Genomic DNA, 22715 nt, shown 5'->3' with positions numbered 1-22715 from the left:
TTTTCAGTGGAGATGATATTTGTTATTTAATATTAAAATATTCAAGGTTTGTTTTTGTTTCTTACAGGCTGATGCCATGTATACAAGTGTAAAAGTAACCAATATTTGTTCTGATGGAACTCTATACTGCCAGGTGCCTTGTAAGGGTCTGTCCAAACTCAATGATATTTTGCATAAATTAGAAGACTACTTCCATTGTAAGGTATGTACAATATTATGTGTGTGACAGTACAAAGTTGATATGCCATTAAAATCTTGATTTTTTTTTTACATTTGAGCCCCAAAGTTGTAGTTGCGTGTAGTTTTTCACTAAATTCTCTTTAAATTTTTTTGTTTGGAGCTGCAGGAGTTATGGACTAGTTACATTTATCTGTTAATCAGCTAGCATTATCTTTTTTTTTAGTGATAGAGGGATGTTGATGACTCAGAGATACAACTTGTTGACACTGACAAATGAAAGGGAAGATACTTTGGAATTTTCCTTTGATAACATTTCCCAAGTTCCTCCTTTAAGGCCTCCAATACAATTCTATTGAGTATAGATTTTCTGCAGGTTAAAGTGTGAGGTCAAGTGTTCTTTATTATAACATTCTCTAAATCAGTGTTTGCATTTCTTTGTAATGATAATAACTTATAATATTTATAGTACTTTTTAAGGTTTAAAACTCAAATTTACTACATATTACTTTAATTTCAATTTTCTGCAAAATGTAGATTTGTGAGTCAGAAGGTAACTTTCCTATAGTAGCTGTAATGGTAATATAAATAACAACACACATTTATAAAGCACTTTAAGGTTTACAGAATAGTTTCCTTAATAATAAAGAACTTTGCCTATTGAGTCTCTGTTTAAACTTTTGTTGCAGTTCAAAGGTACCCTCTAAATACTTTAATTTCCCAATAACATAAATAAATTAAATCAGTATTTAGATTTAATTTTTTAAATTTTAAGATGAATTCCATTATGTGATTTTATTCCCTTCAATATTAAGAACTCTGTTTATGCATAATGAAGGCATATTTAATAACACCAAATTACTTAGTTATCCTGAAATAAGTGCTTTGAATTTGTGTTCCCATGAATTTTTAACAAATTCATCAGATCAGTAAAAGAAAAGTATGGTTCATCTCTAATTTAAGTAATAGAGAAGGATTCCAACATTTTTTCTTCTGGTTCCAGAGTAAATCTCAGGTATCTAAGCAGAGTGTTATAGACATTTTGTGATGTTCTGTGTTAGCCTATGAACAGTTATCATGTAAGCTATCACAGGTACTCTCATTGTTGGGAGATCAGAAACCACTCTAGCCCAAGCCAGATAGATCCAAAGCCTGAATCTCTACATAGCATCCCTGACAGGTGGGTATCCAGCTTCAACTTGAAGACTGCTCCAATTTGGAATAGCTCTAAATCTGATTTCTATAACTTTCAGCTATTGGCTTGGATTCTGGGGCTAGATAGAGTAAGTCTAATCTTTATGTCATATAGCTATCATATATCCCACCCAAGACTTTTCTTCTCCAGCTAAACATTCTCACTCCCACCCTACAAATGTACCTCAAATAGTATGGCTTCTAATCCTTTTACCACCCTGACCTCTTCTGAACTTTCTCTAGCTCAGGAACCTCTTAACCTTTATTAGTGTCATGAATCCCATTGACCAAACTGGGGAAACCTATAGGACCACATTTCAGAATAATGTTTTTAAATGCATAAAATTCATAGGATTACAAAGGTTAATAAAACAAAAAGTTGTGATTTTTTTCCCCATCCATATTCCAAGGCTTTCCTGAAATCTATCCATAGACTTCTTGGGGTTCTGTGTACCTTAGGTTAGGAACTCCTCCTTGTTATTATTTTTCTTAAATGCCACCTAAATTCAAACATAATGCCTCTACTGCATATCTTATCTGATCAGGGCAGAGTATAGAAGGATTAGCACAGTTCCTGGCATATAAGTAGATGTGTAATAAATGTGTACTGTAACCTTCATCATTTTGCATGTAGTGGTTGTGCTAATGCAACCCAAAATTGCAGTTCATTGAAACCCCACGTCTTTTTAATATTACTTGTTGTTTAGCAATACCTCCTGCATCCTATACTTGAATATTTACTACAGGTGTGACCCTGGGCAAGTCATATAACTTCCCTGCCTTCCAGGGGGATAATTTTAAAACATTTTGAACACCTTAAAGCACTGTGTAAGTGCTAGGTTTTTTCTTAACACTTAAAAGTTTATTTCTTTAAATATTTTCCAATTACATGTAAAAACATTTAACATTTTTTTGAATTCTTAATTCTCTTACTCCTTCTTGAGAAGGCAAGCAATTTAAAATTGATTATACATGCGAAGTCATGCAAAACATTTTTTCCTTATGTTGCCCCCCAAAAAAATCGACCAAAAAAACCCTAATTGGTTCATTGCTCTATCAAGATCATACACTTTGCAATAATTAGAAGCACAACCATTCCATGCATCTTTGACTCTTCTAGTACAAAAGCTCACATGAAAGAGAAAGAGTAATATGGAAGCAGCAGATCTGTTATAAGTATGTTATATGTAATATGCCAATAAATTACACAGTCACTTATTTTTGTGTGTTGATGGCATGATAGTTGGATTTTTATTGGGGAGTAAAATTTAAATGTATGTTTTTGTTTTACAGAACATGACATCTGAGTACTTTGTCTCATTACCTTTCTGTGGGAAAATCTGCTTATTTCATTGCAAAGGAAAATGGTCCCGGGTGGAGGTAAAATTAGGTTGTTTTATTTGCTAGATTCTCTTTCATTGACTTGAATTTGAGTTTATTCAGGATAACAAAAGCTTTAGGTAAATTAAATCCTATTTGGCTTTCTGTCAAGCTGAAATTTAGTCTAATTTTGTGAAATTGGTGAATATGGCATAATTACTGTATGTACCAAATAAGTACCAAAATATGTACCAAAAAATTAAACCCTCTTGGATAATGATTATGTGCAGGTAGCCTCCAACTTTATAGTATTCTAAAAGTTAAATTGTTTGGAATTAGAAGCACTTTTCTCTATAGAAACAGTATTACTGATGATAAATAACATCTTAGTCCTGCTGAGAACCTGATTAATCCATAATGTTGTACCAGGCTGCTAGGTGGCATAGTGGATAGAGCGCTGGGCTTGGAATCAGGAAGACCTAAGTTATATCAAGCCTCCAACATTTACTAGGGTAACCCTGGACAAGTATTTAATTTGTTTTCCTTAGTTTCCCCATCTGTAAAATGGAAATAATAATGGCACCTACTTCCCAGGGTTATTGTGAGGATCAAATAATGGTAAAAGTGCTTAGCACAGTACCTGGGACATAGTAAGCTCTATAGAAATGTTAACTATCATTATTAGTATTCTTAATGTTATTATTATTAAAATATTCCAACTATATCATAGAACTGAATGACCAAAGAGAGTGGCCCACTTCCCTTTCTGTTCCTTCCATTGTTGCTTCAGATTAGGGTTTCCCTCTTTCCATGATCCAATGTAAAACAACCATTTTAAGGTTATCAAATTATTTTTAAACTGATTTTACCAAAGGGTGATATGAATGGATTAAAATATCTTCCTTCAAAACATCCTCTCTCCTGTTTTTTAACTTTAACTTGGCAGAGAAAAACAAACACATGTTAGGTACTAAATAGCAGATCTTTTTACACAAAGGAACCCTTTGGATATAGTGGGAAAGAATACTTGACTTAGATTCATAGGTCCTGAATTCTAGTTAGACAAGTTATTTAAATCCTCTTTACACCTTTACAAAATGAGGGAGTTAGATTAGATGATCTTGAAGGCTTCTTCAGATGATCCTAAAAAAAGACTTCTTTTCAAAAGCAAACCACACTGGGACTTTGCTTGGTGGCAAGATGTACAATCATAGAAGTTGGCCTAGGGCAAAAATGAAGGATAAAACCTCCTGGAGGAGAAAAGAGACTGTGACTAGAGACAGTGGACAACAGTGTTGGGACAGGAGAAAGCCAGAAATTTACTTTCCCTTCTTTCTTCCCTTAACCAGTTAAGTCCAACTATCCGAGACCCGGCTCTTGATGGTGGTAAGGCAAAGAAAGAAGCAAGAACACTGTGTATATGTGTTCATGTTCCTATGTAGTAATCAGTAGAGAAAAGAAGGAAAGGAGATCCCACATAATAGAATGGAAGGAAAGATGGTCCTTCTGGCATTTGGTTTTCTGAATTTAATTGATCTTTTATAAGTTGGGGATTGTCTGTATCCAGTTAGATACATTTCATAGAGACCCAGCTGGGTTAATATAAAGCTTGGAATTATTCAGTTGCCACAACTCTTTACTCTGTAGGATATGCTATGGATATGTATGCTGCAATATACTCTTGAAATATGTATTTTCAAACAGACTTTTGTATAGCTTTGTGTAGTATTTTATATAAATAAATGTCTTTACATGATTGGTTATTTTACAGTTTAATTTAATTAATTAAAGACAATTTAATTTAAGTACTACTAGTCTAATCCTGAACAATTTTTATATTCATATTACAATCTTAGTATATTACCTGTCTCGGGGAAGGAGAAGGGAGACATTTATTGCAAGTACATGGAAGGTGGGGAGAAAAAAATAATGTGAGGCATATAATTAGTTTGGTAAAAATGACTTATTTTTTTCTTGAAGCATCTTTCTTAAAAACTGTGACTTTAAATTTATTATGCCATTAATAGATACATAAGTGTAGATTGCTTTATTCATTCAGCATTAAGAGCTCCCTTAGGATGAGATATAGCCATTAGAATAACATCATTGACTGATCACCAATAATTCCAAAAGGTATAGATTCGCTTTTGTCTGGAGCTTTGCTTCAAATAATGGGAACTGAGACATTACCAGTGTTCAATTTACAAGCTGCCCAATTTGCCAGTAAGATAGTACAGTGAACCAGAGTTGCATCTTTGGTTCACCATTTGGTTAACTGCATTTCTGGGATGCAGTTAACTTGCAAGTTATGAAACACTTCCAGATCATGCTAACCATTGGTTTTGAGTTTGATTATGGTGACCTGATGAACTAGAGGTGATATTTTGTTCCTTCCAACAGGAACAAATCCATGAAGAGAAATTAATGAATAAAAAGTTGCCATCTTGGTTGTAAAGCAAAGGGCAATAAAAACAGATGAACTGGCACATCATCTCAGCTTTAATTTTATACTATAAATATGTAAGGTGCTAATCACAAGAATGAGAAGAATTTTTTCTAGGATAAAGCCCAAGTCTTCTGCCTAGCATATAAGGCCAAATAAACTCTCCATTCCAGTCAGGCCAGCCTCTTCACTTTCACCTGGGTATTTCATGCTCATTCTTACTTGTATTCTTTTGCTTATACTGCTTTGTGCACCTGGAACATCCTCCTTCCTCTTTACCTCTATTCATATTCTACCCATCTTTTAGTACCCAGCTTCTCCAGGAAATTTTTCCCAGACATTCTAGCCCTACATTGATGTTCTCTTATAGCATCTGTTGTCTATTCTACCTCTCATTTTGGCACTTAATTGATTACTGCCTTGCACTGCTTTTAACTGTTCCATATGTTTGTCTCATGTCCCCATGAGAATATTGTTAAAACTGTGAGCACTCCCAGAGGACCTAGCCCTCTGCCTGTGCTGCAGTTTCCAGGGGGAGCCACAAAGAACTCTTAGTTCATCTTGAGATCCAGGAAATATGGACAAGGGAGCTAGTGCAGTGACATGTAGGGTATGTGCTATGTTTGTTTTTCTGCTTGCCTTTTTTCTTTTCTTTCCTTCCAGCACACACCAATTGTGGGTGTGCTGCAAATTCAAGCTAATTTCTGCCAAAGGGGGGGAAGGGGGGCAAAAGGGCTTGAGGAATGCATTTCTGCATCTCAGCTTAGTAGAGAGAGGAAGGGTCTCTAGAAAGGATGGAAGAAATAGTGTAAGAAATTAGAGTGCAAAGGATTCCTGGACATTTTTAAAAAAGAAAAGAAAACAAATATCAAGATACTGGTTAATGGAAGATTGTGACACATAATTTTAAAAAAAATGGAGAAGCAACTCTCTGTGGAACAACGTAAGAGGACTTTTTCACCATGGAGGGTAATTTCTGATCTTTGGAAGAAGCAGTATTGCATACTAAATCAAACACTAAAAGAGGATCCTTGTAAGTGAGAAAACCCTATTGATCACACTTTGGAAGAATTATTGTAATGAATAGTGACTCCCTGCTGAGGAGCTCAGATATAGCTAAATGTAAACCTAATGTGGCTAATTAGGAAATTTACATCATTTCTGGACTGTATATCTGAGTTATGATGAAGGGCCTGCCAAGACTCATCTGACTCCCCAGCACTACCCATTTCTTTTGATTCCTAAAGAAACACACAGCCATAAAAGGCAATTAGAAGATGTTCCTAGTGACATCATAGTTCTGGGTAGAAAATTGAAAGAAATATATATATATATATATACACACACACTCATACACATAACCAAAGAGATTGTGATATGGCATAGCAGAAGTATAAAAGTACTAGAAAAATTAGGGGCTTGAAAGAAGTATGAGTTGAACTGGTTGAAATTGAGGAAAGAACATTCCAAGTGAGCAAGATGAATTCAGGGAACAGTATACTATAATAGTCCAGTTGCCTAAAATATGAAATAATAAAAGAAGATAGATTTGAGGCAGACCACAGACAGCTTCTACTCAGTAGACAAAGGGGAGCTTTCAGAAACTTTAACTTTGGATGAGAAAAAATAGTGAGGGAAATGAACAGATGACTGTAAAATGATAACAGGATTTTGTTTTCTGGACTATGGCTTTTAATACTGAGTGGAAGATCCCTGTCAAAGAACCAAATATCTTATCATAAAAACTGGCAAGAATTTGTTTGGTAGGAAACTCCTAACCTAATTAAGAGGGAATGGGGAGTTAAATGGAAACTTAAGGAGAAAAGAATAGTAAAATGATCTAAAATAAAATATGTATAATAGAATTCCCTAATATGAAAGTTTAAAAATACAATGAAATCCCCCCTGCCATAAAAACACTAAAGAGAAGGAGGCATTCAGCATTTCTAAAATGAAAACAACAGATTTGCAGGTGGGGGGGACTCTATTCTGATTATGCCAATAATAGAATAGAAGTTGTATATAATAAAACTTGAAACTGTAACATGAAGAGGTAAAAATGGACTCTTCAATATAACAATTTGTAGAATGGGATGCATGATTAGAATATGGCAGAGGGGAGACAGCTGGATAGCTCAGTGGATTGAGAACCAGGCCTAGAGATGGGAGGTCCTAGGTTCAAATATGACCATAGACACTTCCCAGCTGTGTGACCCTGGGCAAGTCCCTTGATGCCCATTGCCTACCCTTACCATTCTTCTGCCTTGGAGCCAATACACAGTATTAACTCTAAGATGGAAAGTAAGGGTTTAAAAAAAAAAAAGAATATGGCAGAGGAAGGCTAGATCTCACATAAGTAGAGTAGAATTGACTTCTAATGATTGAATTTGCCTTTTACTACTGTATCTTGCATTAATTGTATTCTGCACTTCTTTATCTTGTTTCTGGATTGTCACAGAATGTTTTAGTATGATTTCATATGAAATGTAAAGAAACACAAACAGCTTCTCCTAAGTTAAGGCTTAACAATTTAGTAGTAAGTATATCAGCTCTCTGAGGACAGAGACTACTGTTTTTGTCTCCTTAGCCCTATAGACACTCAGGACTTAGCTAGCACATGGTGGTAGATGCTTCATAAATAAATGTTTGTTGAATTGATTCTAATGATTCTTCCTTGGTTTTAATTGCATGTGTTTACCTCAGGCTAAATAGGAAACTGACAATGCAGCTTTTCTTTGAGTAAATTATAGCATTAGTTAATCCTAGAACAAAAATGAAAGGCTTCCATTGAACCTTTATGATGCATCAACTTTCTTCTTAAATCCATTCCAGAATATTTCATATTCTATATAACAATTTGGTCCCTAGGTTTTATCATTGAGACAACTTTGGAGGACAGGAAAATGAACAAGATATCCTCAAACACAAACTGTTCTTTCTGAGCAGTTCAGTGATTATTTAGAAACAGAATTATTGTCCCATGGCTGAAGTATCTTAACAATAGCATTTTAATCCTTCATGGGTTTTTGCAATTGTACTGGCTTTTTGCCTCTGGCATTGCAGAGTTTAGATCACACCAGTGAGCCTATCTGATTGCAAGTGCACGCGCGCGTGCACACACACACACACACACACACACACACACACACACACACACACACCCATGGTTTTCTTATGGTTGATCAACTTTTAGCATAATTCATTGCCAAAGTGGGTATCTGTTGAGCTCTAAATGACTTTTTTTTCTGTGCACACCGTAGTTATTATTCCGTGGCTATACCTTTAGTATGACATGGTGCTTCCCTATAAGTCTACGGACTACAAGTCTCTACAAAATTATGCTATTTTCTGCCTCTTTGTTGGTGACTCTTTATTGCTGTCGCTATCTGCTACTCCCTGTCCCCTTTGTAATCTTGCGACTGTCAATGCCACTTGCTTCTTACCACTACTTTTTTCCTCCTTTATTCTTCCCATTTCTCTCATTTCTTTTTTCTTACCTATTCTGCCTCATTACTTCTCCCATACCCGTCAACTTTCTTAAAGACCTAGTTTCCGTTCAATGATAGGTGATACTTCCATTACCCTTAAGGTTCAGTTCAAAGTTTTTTTCATTGACTTGAAAAAAAGCTTATCAGGTTTTTGAATAAACTAAAAAACAGGGAAGGATAGTGGACTGTGGGATATAATAAAAGATCTCAAAAGCTAAAATGATATGCTTCAACTAACAAGATGAAATTTTAATTGAGAAAAATTAAAATCCCACACTTGAGTTTTTTTTTTTTTTTTTTTTAAATTTTAAACCCTTAACTTCTGTGTATTGACTTATAGGTGGAAGATTGGTAAGGGTAGGCAATGGGGGTCAAGTGACTTGCCCAGGGTCACACAGCTGGGAAGTGTCTGAGGCTGGATTTGAACCTAGGACCTCCTGTCTCTAGGCCTGACTCTCAATCCACTGAGCTACCCAGCTGCCCCCCCACACTTGAGTTTTAAAAAATAATTTAAAAGTACAGAGTAGGGGAAGTATCACTAGAAAGTTTTTCATGTGAAAGCTAAGAGCTTAAGTTAATTCTTAGATTGCATTAACATAAATGTTAATGGTGAGACTAGAAATAATTTCTTATATTCTGTACTGGTTTAAAAAAATCTGGATTATTGTGTCTAGTTAAGGCTATCATATTTTAGAAGGAATATTGATGTGTATACAGGCCTAACTAAGAGGATGACTAAGATGATAAAGTGACTAGATAATAATAAGATTACTATATGTCAGGCACTATACTAAGCACTTTACAATGCTTATTTCATTTGTTTTTCACAACAATCCTGGGAGGTAGGTGCTATCATTATCCCCATTTTACAGATGAGGAAACTGAGGCAAACAAAGGTTATGTGACTTGCCCAGGGTCACACAGCTAGCTGAGGTCAGATTTGAACTCAAGTCTTCCTGACTCCAGGTCTAGTAGAATGCTATATGAGAAAATAGTTTGGGAAGTAGAGATGTTTTATTTGGAGTAGAGAATAATTATGGGTTAGGGATATGTCAGATTTTGAAAGTTTGTTAAATAAAAAGGAATTAAATTTTTTTCTAGTAAACCTAATTAGATAAAGTGCGTAAATGGTTGGTCTCATTGATGTGAATGTTCCTTCCATTGATGCAGATTACAACCAACCATACTTAATTCTCTTTTGCATTTCTTGGTCAAGTTCTCCCACAAACTGATATGTTGTAGCCTTCTTCACATTTTTCTAATATCACAAGGTTTTCCAGTGAAGCACTTGGACTATATCACTATCACTTGTTTGGGGGAGGTTTTTTGCTCATATGTTATAGATTCAATAAGAAAAACTGCCTAACATTTAGATATGCATAAAAGTGAAATGCACTGCTCCAAAGGAGCGAATTTCCCATTAATAGAAATCATCAAATGGAGACTCAATCACCACCTTTAAACAATGTTATAGGTAAGATTAAGCATAGAACAAATGAACTCTTCATTTCTAAGATTCTAAAGTGCAGCTGGCCAGTCATTCAAAGTGTTCCTGTTGTGTGTTCATTTGGCCCACCAACCACAGTGCTTCAAATATAATGTCTAGACCTTCAAAAGCTCTTTCTCTGTATTTAGTAAATAAATGTGAGACTCTTTGCTATTTGAGAAAATAGAGTCACATGATCTCATTAGGAATAGTCACTCCTCCAGTGGAGCTGTGGTCTCACTAGTGTGGGATATGACCTCATTATTACAGATCCCAAATTTTCTTTGCTTGTTTTGTTCAGCATTTGTCTATGTCCCCCAATAAGGGCTCTGAGTATGCCGGGAACATACCTTGTTTTCTTGATAACATGCAGATACCAATTGAAGATCCAACTGTTACACCTCCCTCTCCTCACCTGAACAGACCATTGTAGTCTTATCTCATCTTTATTGACTAATTTGCTTTGTGTGATGCAAACTACCTGCACCTACCATTTCCATTACCCTCTAATGTAATGCTCAAATGTAAATTTCCAGAAACTTGTAGCCATACAGTCAGGTTAGCAGTTTTATAAATATATCACAGCCAATCATTAGTGATTCAGCTATATAGATTCTCAGTGATTCCTAAGTAAGCTATATAAAAAATTTTAAATAGCTTAATAAATGGAAGTCATTCCCAATTTATCCAAGAATGCCCCATTTTGAATCACCTTGGAAGTTTAGTGTTAATATAAGTTCAAAAAACTGGATTTTTAACTTGAGAAAGATTGCATACATTATGAACAATAATCTGAATGACCTTATTGTATCACAGCAGGTTTTACTGTGCCATAATGTCCAGAATGTTTGAGTTTATTGTAATTAAAGAAATTTAAATATTTTTATTTTTGGCAATAGTAATGATTGTTGTCCTCATTTTTTTTTTTTCATCCAGACCTGTGATTTTTTTAGTTTAGAGAACTTTTATTTCCACAACCCAAAGTCTTAAGGCATCATCACCTTGGGCATCGAGAAGTTAAGTGAACTTGCCACACTACTTACTCACACACTAGCTGGAGTATATTAGAGGCACAACTTGTTCCTGGGTGTTTCCCAATTCCGAGGCCAGCTCTTTATCCATTATTCTATGCTACCTTCCTTATGTAACATGTTAAAAGAGTACCCTTGAACTGTGTCTATGGATATAAGAACTTTAGATTTTTTTTAAAAACAGAACTTTTTCAGTCTGGAGAGCTAAAAACTGAGAATATGCTCTTTTATATCTATATTCTTTCCCTTATTTGAACTAATCTTGTCTTATCTCTTGAACCATAACTTTTATGCAGATGACTCTATCTTTAACCCTGTCTTCTGATCCCAAATTCCAGGCCCACTTACTTCTGGAATATCTCTTTTAAGCATGTCAGATTCTCTCTCTTCCCTCCCCTAAACTTGATTCCCTTTCTCAATGTCTCTTTATTTCTTTCAAAGACACTAGCCACCATTTTCTCAATTTTTTAAGTTTAGAACTTTAGTTTTTTTTCTTCTTTTTCCTTCATAATTAGTCATTAATTTCAGTCACTTCAGCTTTTAAATGCTTCTGGGGTCTATCCTTTTCTACTGCTACCAGCTAAGTCCAGACATTTGTTACCTATTGTCTGGATTATTATTAAAGCCTCTTAGTTTGTCCTCCAGATTCTTCCACCTCTAATCCATTCATCCCACGAAACATTACAAAATTAGTCTTCAAGAAAGCACTAATTTCTCCATCTTTTCATGCTTAATTCTACTTTTTTGTATATATGTAAAATGTTCAGTTTGGTATTCATGACCATCCCCAGAATGATCATCCTATTGCTCCATCCTTATTTTCTCCCCAAAATAAAATCCCTGCTCCAAAATTGTTCTTTTCAATGTTCCTTCAAGATAATTTGTTTATTACTAACTCAAACTTTATTTTACTGTTCTCCCAGCCTGAAATGCCTTTACCCTCTCTCTTGTGCCTCCTTATGCAAAGTCTACCTTTACTTAGCTCAGGATCATCTCTTACAGGATAGTTTTCATGACTCCTGAAGGTTATATTCATCTCTCCCTTTGTTGTTATTTTGGCACTTGTTCTAAAACCAGCCTTGCATTCTCCTCTGAAATGATCATAAGTGGTCATTCAACCTTTGAGACCTTCTGGGAACAGAGAACTTTTTATTCCCTGGAATGTCACTTTCACACAAATGTTATTGTTAGGAAATTTTTCCTTATGATGAGTTAGAATCTTTAGTTAAATTTCATATAGCACATCATCCATTTCATACTCCTTTGGTTAAACATAGATTGTCACTTTCCCTTTTGAAATGTTGTATTTGTAATTGTGAACAGAGTATTTTTGATGTCATCTAATGAACTTGTATTCAGTGCTTTTTCCTCAAAAAGAACATGATAGTGTGCATCCTGGTGAACCCACTGATATATACTGGCAAATAATCAAAAGTTGCATTTTAGAATTCAACTTTGTGCTAAAACTCAGTATGAAGCAAGGAAGAGCATATGACTCTACAAATGAAAAGACACATTCTCCTTCCTTTGCCTTGTTATACAACATATCTCTTGTGCCTTTGCCCCCGCCCTCCCCACACCCCACTCCTTTATGAACTGCAAGGTACAGTACATTTTAGGAAGGACATTGGTGAGCTGGAGAATGCCCCAAAGAAGGACTACCTGGATGAAGGCTTGAGGTCATGCCATATGATGTTCAACTGAAAGATCTGGAGATGTTTTGCCTGGAGAAGAAAAGACTTGATAGAGACCTGACAGCTATCTGTCTTCAAGCAATCAACAAGGAATTGTCCTATGGAAAAATGACTTCTCTTACTTGACTGGAGAGGACAAAATGGCAAACAGTGAAATTGCAAAGAGGTAGATTTAAGCGTGGTGTGAGGAAAAATTTCCTAACAGTTAGCTGTCAAAAAGTGAAATGATTAATCTACTTCTGGAGCTGGTGCTTTCCATGTTATTCTTCTGGGCTTTCCAAGCAAAGACTGCATAACATGTGAGGAAAGTTGTAATTTGAATTCTTAATCATTTATGGATTGGCCTAGATGGCCTCTGAAATATCTTTCAGCTCTGATATTCTGAGAAATAATTTTTTAATCTATTCCTAATTTGAAATAAATAAATTTAAAATCACAAGGCAGCTATGGTTCAGTGGTTATGAGCACTGGGCTGAAGGAGTAAGGAAGACCTGAGTTCAAATCCAGTTTCAGATACTTCCTGCCTATGTGACCTTAAGCAAGTCACTCACCTCAGTGGTTAGAGTGCTGGGGCTAGAGTCAGGAAGACCTAAGAGCAAAGTGGCCTGAGATGCTTCATAGCTATGTGACCCTCAGTAAGTCATTTAACCTCTGATTGTCCAACAAAAGGATCCACTGGAGAAGATGACACACCACTTCAGGATCCTTGCCCAGAAAACCTAATGGATAGCTATGACCCAGGGGGTCATGAAGATTCCAACATGACTAAACAAAAGCAACAAATTTTAAATTGTTTTAAACTTTTTTCCTTCTTTTCATTACAATACTGGAAAACATGTTCCTGGAGCACAAAAAATACTATTTCTGTATAATGCAGAACTGCTTAAGGTTAACATCATTAGATGGTTTTTCATATCTCCCTGTTAACTCATGGAGCCTGCAGTCCACCAAAACCATCATCTTTTTTTTAATGAATTACTATTTATAGTTCTGTCTTCTCTGTCCTATACTTAGATGTTCAGTTTGTTTTAACCCTAAGCATTTGTCTCTACATTTATTTCTACTGATTTTTGTTTTCTTAAATTGAATGTCTCACTCCAACTTATGAAGGTCTTTTTAGATTACATTTCTCTGTCATTTAATGTATAGTCTTATCTCTCTTAGCTTTTTGTCATCTTCAAGTTTGATAAGCAAATATATCTTCATCTAGATTTTGGTAAAAACTTTGATTGGAGCATGACTGAAAACAAAGTTCTAGCATATCACTATAGACATCTCTCCAGGTTAACATTGATCTTTCAATGATTAACCAATATTCTTTATGGCTAGTTGTTCAGGTACTTCTAAATCTACCAAACTTTATTGTCATCCCTTTTATCTTCCAAAAAAAAAGATATCATTTTACCAGATGCATGGCTGAAATCCACTTATACTGTCTCTTGTCATTTCCCTTAATTGCCAGTCTAATTATTGTTTCAAAAAATATATTGAATATCGAGGTCAATCTGACATTATCATTCTTAATAAACTCATGATACTACTTCCTTGATTAGTAAATAGATATTTTCTAAGTAATTCCCGATCTTGGTCTGAGAGTCAGCACCAAACTTTTCCACCTGTAGTTTGAAGGTGGAGTCCATCTGTTTTCCCTTGCAAAAATTGGGGTCTTTTATCTATTTTCCTGCCCTAGAATATTCTTCCTTTCTCCGTGTTTGCTCACCTACCCATAGTGACTCAGAGACCACAACTGGGAATTATTTTCATAATCTATAATATAGTTTGTTTGGGATAGCAATCCCCACTAGGGTAGTGGAGAACTCTTCATTAGCTCGCTATTTCTTTTCAGTTTTGGTTTCCACATGCTTAAGGTGTTTATCTTATCTTTTTAAATCAATAAGCCAAGAAAAAATAGGAATGTGAGTAGTTCCCTTTGTCCTCTGGTATCTGTCATTATTGACCCATCAACCCAGTAGCATGTACGATGTTTCCTGTGTGTGCCTGCTGGTCAAAACCTACACGGAAGGGAGGGAGATTGTTGGCTGCAGTCTGGCCAAGGTTTTAGTTTAATGTTGGGAGCTAGCAACCTAAATTACAGTCAGAACAGCCTGACAGTCAGCAGTAGTCTTTCCTCAGAGAAAATATTGAAGAATTAGACGTTTTGGCACCTCAGGTGACCAAGTCTGAGCCTGCATCAAAGTAGATGACTATAGCTGTGCTCACAGTCCAAGATTTGGTTCAAGGCGTAGAAGACATGATGTGATTTCACATTAGGCTAAGAGGATATCAGAGTTTGATAGTTTGATGATGACAAATGAAGTAGCAGTTAACATTATATTTTAGTAGTGAGAAGTGACACCCATTTGTGTCCACTTTGTTTAGATATTGTTCCATATGGTGTTTCTCTGTTCATTTCTTATATTTATGTATTCAGTTCTATTTTAAAAACTTTTTTATTTTAATAACAAATTTCCACTTAAATTGTCAAGTCATATGATTTATTTTATCTCCCTCCCTCCTTCCTCCCCCTTCCCAGAGCTGTCTGTTTTATTTTTTAAAAATAAAAAGTTCTGTTTTTAAATGAGATCTCATTGCTAAATTTCATACCATATTTAAGGCCTACTTGGTGACATATAAAAACCTTTTGAGGTAACAAGTTTCTCAACCAAATTAAACTTACTTTGCAGTAACCATAACAATCACTCTTTTTTAAAACCCTTACCTTCCATCTTAGAATCGATGCTTTATATTGGTTTCAAGGCAGTAGAGTGGTAAGGGCCAGGCAATGGGGCTTAAGGGACTTGCCCAGGGTAACCCAGCTAGGAAGTGTCTGAGACCAGATTTGAACCTAGGACTGACCTCCCTCTCTAGGTCTGGCTCTCAATCCACTGAGCCACCTAGCTGCCCCTAATCACTTCTTTATCAAGGGAAACTAGAATTATTTATTGTTATACCATAATGTATACTAGCCATGATTTCCCACAAAGTATTCATTGTAAAATGACTAACACAAAGAAAACAGTTGATCTAATCCAAGATAATGTGTCTTATAATCTTAACTGGTTTTAAATGAAACTTTTCTGACTTGTGAGAAATCTGTAGGTAATATATTATATCAAATATGCTCTTTGTAGGAAAGAATGATTATTAAATCTTCCAAAAATGAAGTTACTGAAATAAAATATATAAGCACATTTTAAATTTAGGACAAGTCAGCTTAATTTGTTAGTGTTGTTATTTTTTGTTACTTATTGCTTGGTACAGTACAAAGAGCCCTGGCTCTGTAGACAGAGACCTGGGCTTAAATTCTGCCTCTGACTAATAACTGTATTACTGTAGGCAACTCCCATAACCTATCTAAGCCTCAGTTTCCTCACTTGTAAAATGATGGAGTTGGACTGGATGGTCTCTGAGGGCCCCAGCAGCTCTAGATCAAAGGTCCTATAAATGTAAACTGGAATTTTAGTGCTCAGACATCTTTATGTTTTGTCCATTTTAAGTTAATAAATGCTTTTTTCTTTCCAGATAACAAATGTTCACAGTAGTCGGGCTCTTGATGTTCAGTTCTTAGATACTGGCACAGTTACATCCATAAAAGTTTCAGAACTCAGAGAAATTCCACCTCGGTTTCTACAGGAATTGATTGCAATACCACCCCAGGTAACATAGACTTAGCACAAGCTACTTAGAGTGTAGCCATAATATAATCAGGACTAAATACTGTTTAAGAAAGCAATCTCAGATTAATCTAAATCCTATTTTTAAATTGAAACTTGTCTAATTTTAGTTCTTTGTTCCTTTTCAAAAAAATAATGAAATTTTACCAATTTAGACATATTAAAAGATTAGTGTGAGTTATTTTTATTAGTAATCTGAATGTATCTTTAAGAAATATAATTTATTTATATTTATATATGATTAAATATAAATATTGTCATTTCCAAGTTCAGATAATTAGAAATCAACCTGTTACATAGTAGGAGTTGAGCTTTAATGAGCAGACAAAAATGATTGGTAATTAGAATTTCATTAAAAAAATAAACTCCTGGCATTGATCTATATGATAGTAATATTGTTTGTAAATACATATTGCTAGAATGCTTAAAAACAAAACATTGTCATTATTCTCTATTATTTCTTTTTCCTGATTATTGTTTATTTGTTTCAACCTTGTCCCAACTCTTCACAACCCCATTTGGGGCTTTCTTGGCAAAGATACTAGAGAGGTTTACCATTTCCTTCTACAGCTTATTTTACAGATGAGGAAACTGAGGCAAGAAAGATTAAGTGACTTGCCCAGGGTCACACAGCTAGTTCTGAATTTGGGTTTCCTAACTAGAGGCCTGGTGCACTAACCACAATAACAATCCTTGTGCATTACCGAAGCACAAATGAAAGTGTTGTGTATTGAGTCTCTCCATGTTGCCACTAAAATGAGAGCTTAGACTAGCCTGGAGGTTTGAGTACGTATTTTGATAGGTGAGAGGAGCTCAGAAAGAATATGGGGCCTTTATTGGTGCTCAGGAAAAGCATGGGAGGAGAAGGTACAAAAAGAGAATCCAGCACATAAATGGGGCTAAAAGACAAGAATTCTGGAAACAAGATTTATCTCCTCCATCATTTTGTCTAGGCTCTGCCCAGAAAGCTTTATAAGACTCCAAGAAGAGAGAAAGTGATATACTACTTGTTTAGTCACAGCTGCTCAAATAGAAATGAGATATTATAAGACATCAGGTAAAAACCAAAGGTGGTAAAGAGATCTCCGCCCTCCCCAATTTAGATTTCAGCATTTCACATTGTGGCCACTAGATGGCTCAGGGGATGTAGCACCAGGCCTGGAATCAAGAAGACAAATCTGCCCGAGTTCAAATGTGGCCTCAGACACTTAACAAGCCGTTGACCCTCAGCAAATCACTTAACTTTGTTGGCCCCACTTTTCTCGTCTGTGAAATGTGCTGCAGAAGGAATGGCAAATTTCCAGTATTTTTGCCCACAAAAAACCAACAGAAACACGACTGAAAAATAACTCAAAACTAAAATGTATTTATTAAGATTTGGGGTATGTGTGTGCACATACATGCATGCATGGGCAGATATGTGTTGTGTAGTGAGCACAGAAGCTTCATTTATATCCATCAGACTGACATAACTAAACAACAAATAAGAGATGGTAAAGGCAAAGGCAGTAATGAGGGTTTTTTTTAATTTAATTTTTAACTGCTATCTGTTAGATTTTAGTATTTCATAATATCAAAGAATTCGAGCTGAAAGGAACCTTGGAGGCCTCCCTTCCCTGGTTTGTAGATGATGAAACAGAGGGGGCTTAGAATGTTGACTTGACTTGCACCAGCATAGTAGCCAAACAGCTGGCATCTGAAGCCAGGCTGTCTGATCCCGATGCCATTCTGTCTCAGGATAGAGATAACTAAGAGTTCCTCTTATTCTTTCACAAATTAAATGCTAAAGTAATTTTTGTGATTGTGCTCAGTTTTGTCCTCCAAAATGAGGAATGTTTTTCCATAAGTAGTACTTAATTGCTGTGTATCTTGGACATCTCTGAATTATTCTAGCTAACATGTATTTTAAAATGGTTTGAGCTAAAATAAAATATTCATATATTTTTATTATATTTTGTTTTCAGGCCATTAAGTGCTGTTTAGCTGATCTTCCACTTTCGATTGGCATGTGGACACCAGATGCTGTGCTTTGGTTAAGAGATACAGTTTTGAACTGCTCTGATTGCAGCATTAAGGTTAGCATTTTTTTGAACACCTTAGATCGCTTAAAGCAGGTAAAGCAGTAAATGTAACTGGAAGATTTTATTTTATATTGAAGTGAGGAGTTTTTCCAGCATGAGCTCCATTTTTTTATATATATAGTCTTAACTTGTAGTTAAATGGTTTTTTTTGCTTGCGAAATTGTCCTAAATTTGTCCAATATTTGTAAAACACTTGCCCTAGCTTTTTTCCTTATTATTGAGTACACTGAAGTTTTTGTGAGTAGTTTTATTTTGCTTTCTCTCTGATGTGCTATGGCCAATAGATGCCCTTTTTACTGCCATTTTCATTGGCAATAAGGAATTAAGTACCCTATAACATGAAACATTTCTCTTTTGTAAATTATGATTACATATAGGATTTTGCTAAATGCTTGGGCTTTTATTTTCTGTAATAACTTGCTTATGTAGAGCTTTATGGCTTATAATGCAGTTTCCTTAAGGCATTGCTGTAGGATGTAGGTAGTGCTTAGCTTTCTCCTTTAGTGCTTAGGAAGGCCTTATGTGGCTGACGGGAATAAAGGATGGGTGTTTGTATGATGGGTGGGTATAACTTGCCCAGAGCCAGTCAGATAGATGGTGGGTACCTGGAATGGAATTTAAGCCCAGGCCCAACTGGCTTTAAATCCAGAACTCTCACCATTGCCCCAGGCCACCTCTTATTAGCCATAAATGATTTGAGTAAATTTGGCTAACTTGTACAGATACAATTAATGTATACTTCTAAAATGCAACATAACTGCCATAATTTGGATTTTAAATTGATTTGCTTGTATTTGTGTTTTTTAACATCTCCAAAAGAAATCTACTATTTTTGTGTCTTAATGTCCTTTTTTCAAGGATGTCAAATGAAGAAGCAGTTTCTTTTCAGAATGCCTCTTCCCCCTTACCAAAATACATTCTATGTGGATTTTTTTTCCTTTTCTGAATTACTGTAGAGCTTAGAATTTGAGTGTCAAGTTAACTTGTACTTATATATTGGACAATATTGCTGTTCATCACCAGTGCCTTTCCTTGTCAGATTACCTTCACCGTAGCTTAGGTTTTTACATAGTTATTTATATATTGTGTCCTTAATCATAATGTATTCTTCTGGAGGACAGACTACTTTTTGTCTTTGTTTGAAACCTCAGCACTTAGCCCAGGGTTTGGCACGTCCTAAATGATGCATAAATGCTTGTTGACTGATACCCATTATGTACAAGATATGAGCTTAGAGGTTGAGGGAGAAATAAAAAGATTCAAAAGGTGATAATAATGACATCTGATGATATATATAGTATCTTTATATACTATATGTATATATATACTTTATATACTATATACTATATATATACTTTATATACTATATATAGCTTTACTATCTTTAGTACTTTGTNACTTATATATTGGACAATATTGCTGTTCATCACCAGTGCCTTTCCTTGTCAGATTACCTTCACCGTAGCTTAGGTTTTTACATAGTTATTTATATATTGTGTCCTTAATCATAATGTATTCTTCTGGAGGACAGACTACTTTTTGTCTTTGTTTGAAACCTCAGCACTTAGCCCAGGGTTTGGCACGTCCTAAATGATGCATAAATGCTTGTTGACTGATACCCATTATGTACAAGATATGAGCTTAGAGGTTGAGGGAGAAATAAAAAGATTCAAAAGGTGATAATAATGACATCTGATGATATATATAGTATCTTTATATACTATATGTATGTATATACTTTATATACTATATACTATATATATACTTTATATACTATATATAGCTTTACTATCTTTAGTACTTTGTGTAAAGTAAAGAAAAATGAATTCAAGTTTAGAATGCTATATGTGCATTTTTAAATACTTAAGAACAAAACTGAATATTCTATCTTGTCTACCAAACTTCCCTGTTAGGCTGAAGGACCACCATCCTTCTATAGACTCCCAGGCTCTTAATCTCCATTCTTCTTTCTTATTCAACCCACATTTTCTATTCTTTTTTTTTTTTTTAACTCTTCCCCTTCTATCTTTAGGATTGATATTAGGTACCAGTTTCAAGGCAGAAAAGTGCAAGGAAGTATCTGAGGCCAGATTTGAACTCCCATCTCTAAGCCTACCTCTCTATCCCCTTAGCCACCTAGCTGCCTCTTCAACGCACATTTCTGATCCAAATCTTGTAATTTCTTTCTCTTCAATATCTTTCCCATATAATTTTTTTCACAAACACAGAGCCACTACCCTTTTTCAAGCCCTCAATACTTCTCAATTGGACTATTGCCATAGTGTTCTAATTGAACTTCCTTAAGTCTCTTCCCAATTCATCCTCCACAAGCCTAAAGTAATTTTCCCAAAGCATATGTCATACTGTTTCCCCTCCACTCTCCTGAAAAAATGCCAGTGACTCTTTTGCTTCCAAGATCACATATAAATTATACTGTTTGGTATTTAAAGCTAAACATAACCTGATCTTTTCTTGTTTTTCCAGATTTTTTACACTTTCACATACTCTGTGGTCCAACCTTACTGTCCTACTTATATTCCTCATACAAATCTCTTACCCAGTCTCATCTCTGTACCTTTTCAGTATCCGTCCTCCATATTAGTGTTGTCCCTTCTAATCTCCAGTGAGAGATTTTAAAAAAAAAACCCTATCTTCCCTTAAGACTCAGCCCAAGCAGAGTGGGCTGCAGAAGTGACCAAGCATGACCCCAAAGAAGAGAGATGAGAATGTGTCTCTCTGTCCCTTTTTTGTACTGATGGGAGTGACTGAGAATCTAATTTTGAATATACTATCAGATTCAAATATGTTGGTTTCCTAGACACTTGAAAACTTTGGGTCAAGAAGAAATATATTTGAAACCTGAGGACATTTTAAATATAAGAAAAACCATCAAATAAATAAATAAACAAATAAACAAATAAATAAATAAATGAATAGGAGAGCTTATGAGAAATCAGGAAGAAAAGATCATTCCCATTTGGGAAAATTAGAGTCAGCTCCATGAGAAGACGGCACTTGAGCTGTTTGGAGTTCCATTTTAGGTCAGTTACAGATTTGGGAGCCATATGCAATAAACTTGATAATTAAAGTAGTGGGAAAAGCTCAAATCATCAAGGGGAGCAGAGAGAGAAAGAGGACCAAGCCTTGAGGAGGGATACCAATATATGGTGCGGATAGGGGGAGAATGAAGAGGAGGATCAACTAAAAAGGTAAAATAGTGAGCACAAATGTTATTTAAAAAATTAAAAGAAGAGAAATTAATCATGATAGACACTTACGTGACATCTACAAAATATTTTACATTCACTGCCTCCTAACATCATCCTCCCAACAACCCCATGAGATAAAATACTGCAGGCCTTAACCCATTTGTGGTTGTGCAGCAACTGAATCAGAGAATGACAGGCTGGTTAGACAAAACTCTTGTGCAGGTTAAATGACTAGTCAGCTAGTGTCAGATGTAGGATTCAAACTTAGCTCTTTGCAGACCACCAGAAATTGTATTCCACTCTGTTGCTTTTCTAGAAGGGAGTAATCAACAATGCACAGAGGAGGATGAACAGAGGGTTCTTTTTACCAGAAAAGAGTAGAATAGCAAAATCTCCAGCAGGGACTTGGCTTTGCAGCTGCTACCTCTGTCGGTATTTTATTGATTCCTCTATTTGTCATCCCATGAGAAGACTCTAGATTCATTCCCTGAAACAACCATAGTAGCTGGTATCAAATAAGATGACAACTGACAGGTAAACATATTTGAAGTCTCAAAAATTCTGGAACAAAATCCAGCAAATTACTTAAATTCTGTCCCTATGAGCCTGAAATTTCTACTTAAATGTGAGTTTCTCCTAATGTTGTAGTGCATAGAGACCAGGAATCTTCTCAGAGCCAGGAAGGCCCAGGGTCAAGTCCTTTCTTGTGTCCACATTGGCTGTGTAGCCCTCACCACGACTCTTACCTTCTCAGTGCTCTTGGCAGAAAGGTGCCCTCCTGAGTTTGGTAGAAGGTGTTTTATCATCTGGGAATTCTTATACCACTATAATCACAGGGCCAGGCACTGCCCCTATACTGTTCTAGAGACCATGGTGACAATGCTGGACTTGAATTGTGGAATTCTGGGTTAGGGCTGG

At 35.6% G+C, this 22715-nt stretch overlaps 1 protein-coding gene across 1 annotated transcript in view; it reads left to right on the top strand.

Annotated features, from left to right (window-relative positions):
* The window catches only part of TDRD7 (tudor domain containing 7), a 110637-nt gene that overhangs the window by 80629 nt on the left and 7293 nt on the right, over positions 1-22715 (top strand). The window contains exons 11-14 of the mRNA XM_044660864.1: positions 68-202; positions 2665-2751; positions 16356-16490; positions 18472-18582. Coding sequence (XP_044516799.1) covers positions 68-202; positions 2665-2751; positions 16356-16490; positions 18472-18582 — 468 coding nt within the window. The remainder of the gene's footprint in view (positions 1-67; positions 203-2664; positions 2752-16355; positions 16491-18471; positions 18583-22715) is intronic.

The sequence above is a fragment of the Gracilinanus agilis genome, chromosome 1 (assembly GCF_016433145.1).
Source record: "Gracilinanus agilis isolate LMUSP501 chromosome 1, AgileGrace, whole genome shotgun sequence".
NCBI lineage: Eukaryota > Metazoa > Chordata > Mammalia > Didelphimorphia > Didelphidae > Gracilinanus > Gracilinanus agilis.
The sequence above is the reverse complement of the archived record's forward strand: the minus strand, read 5'-3'. Positions and strand labels throughout refer to the sequence as shown.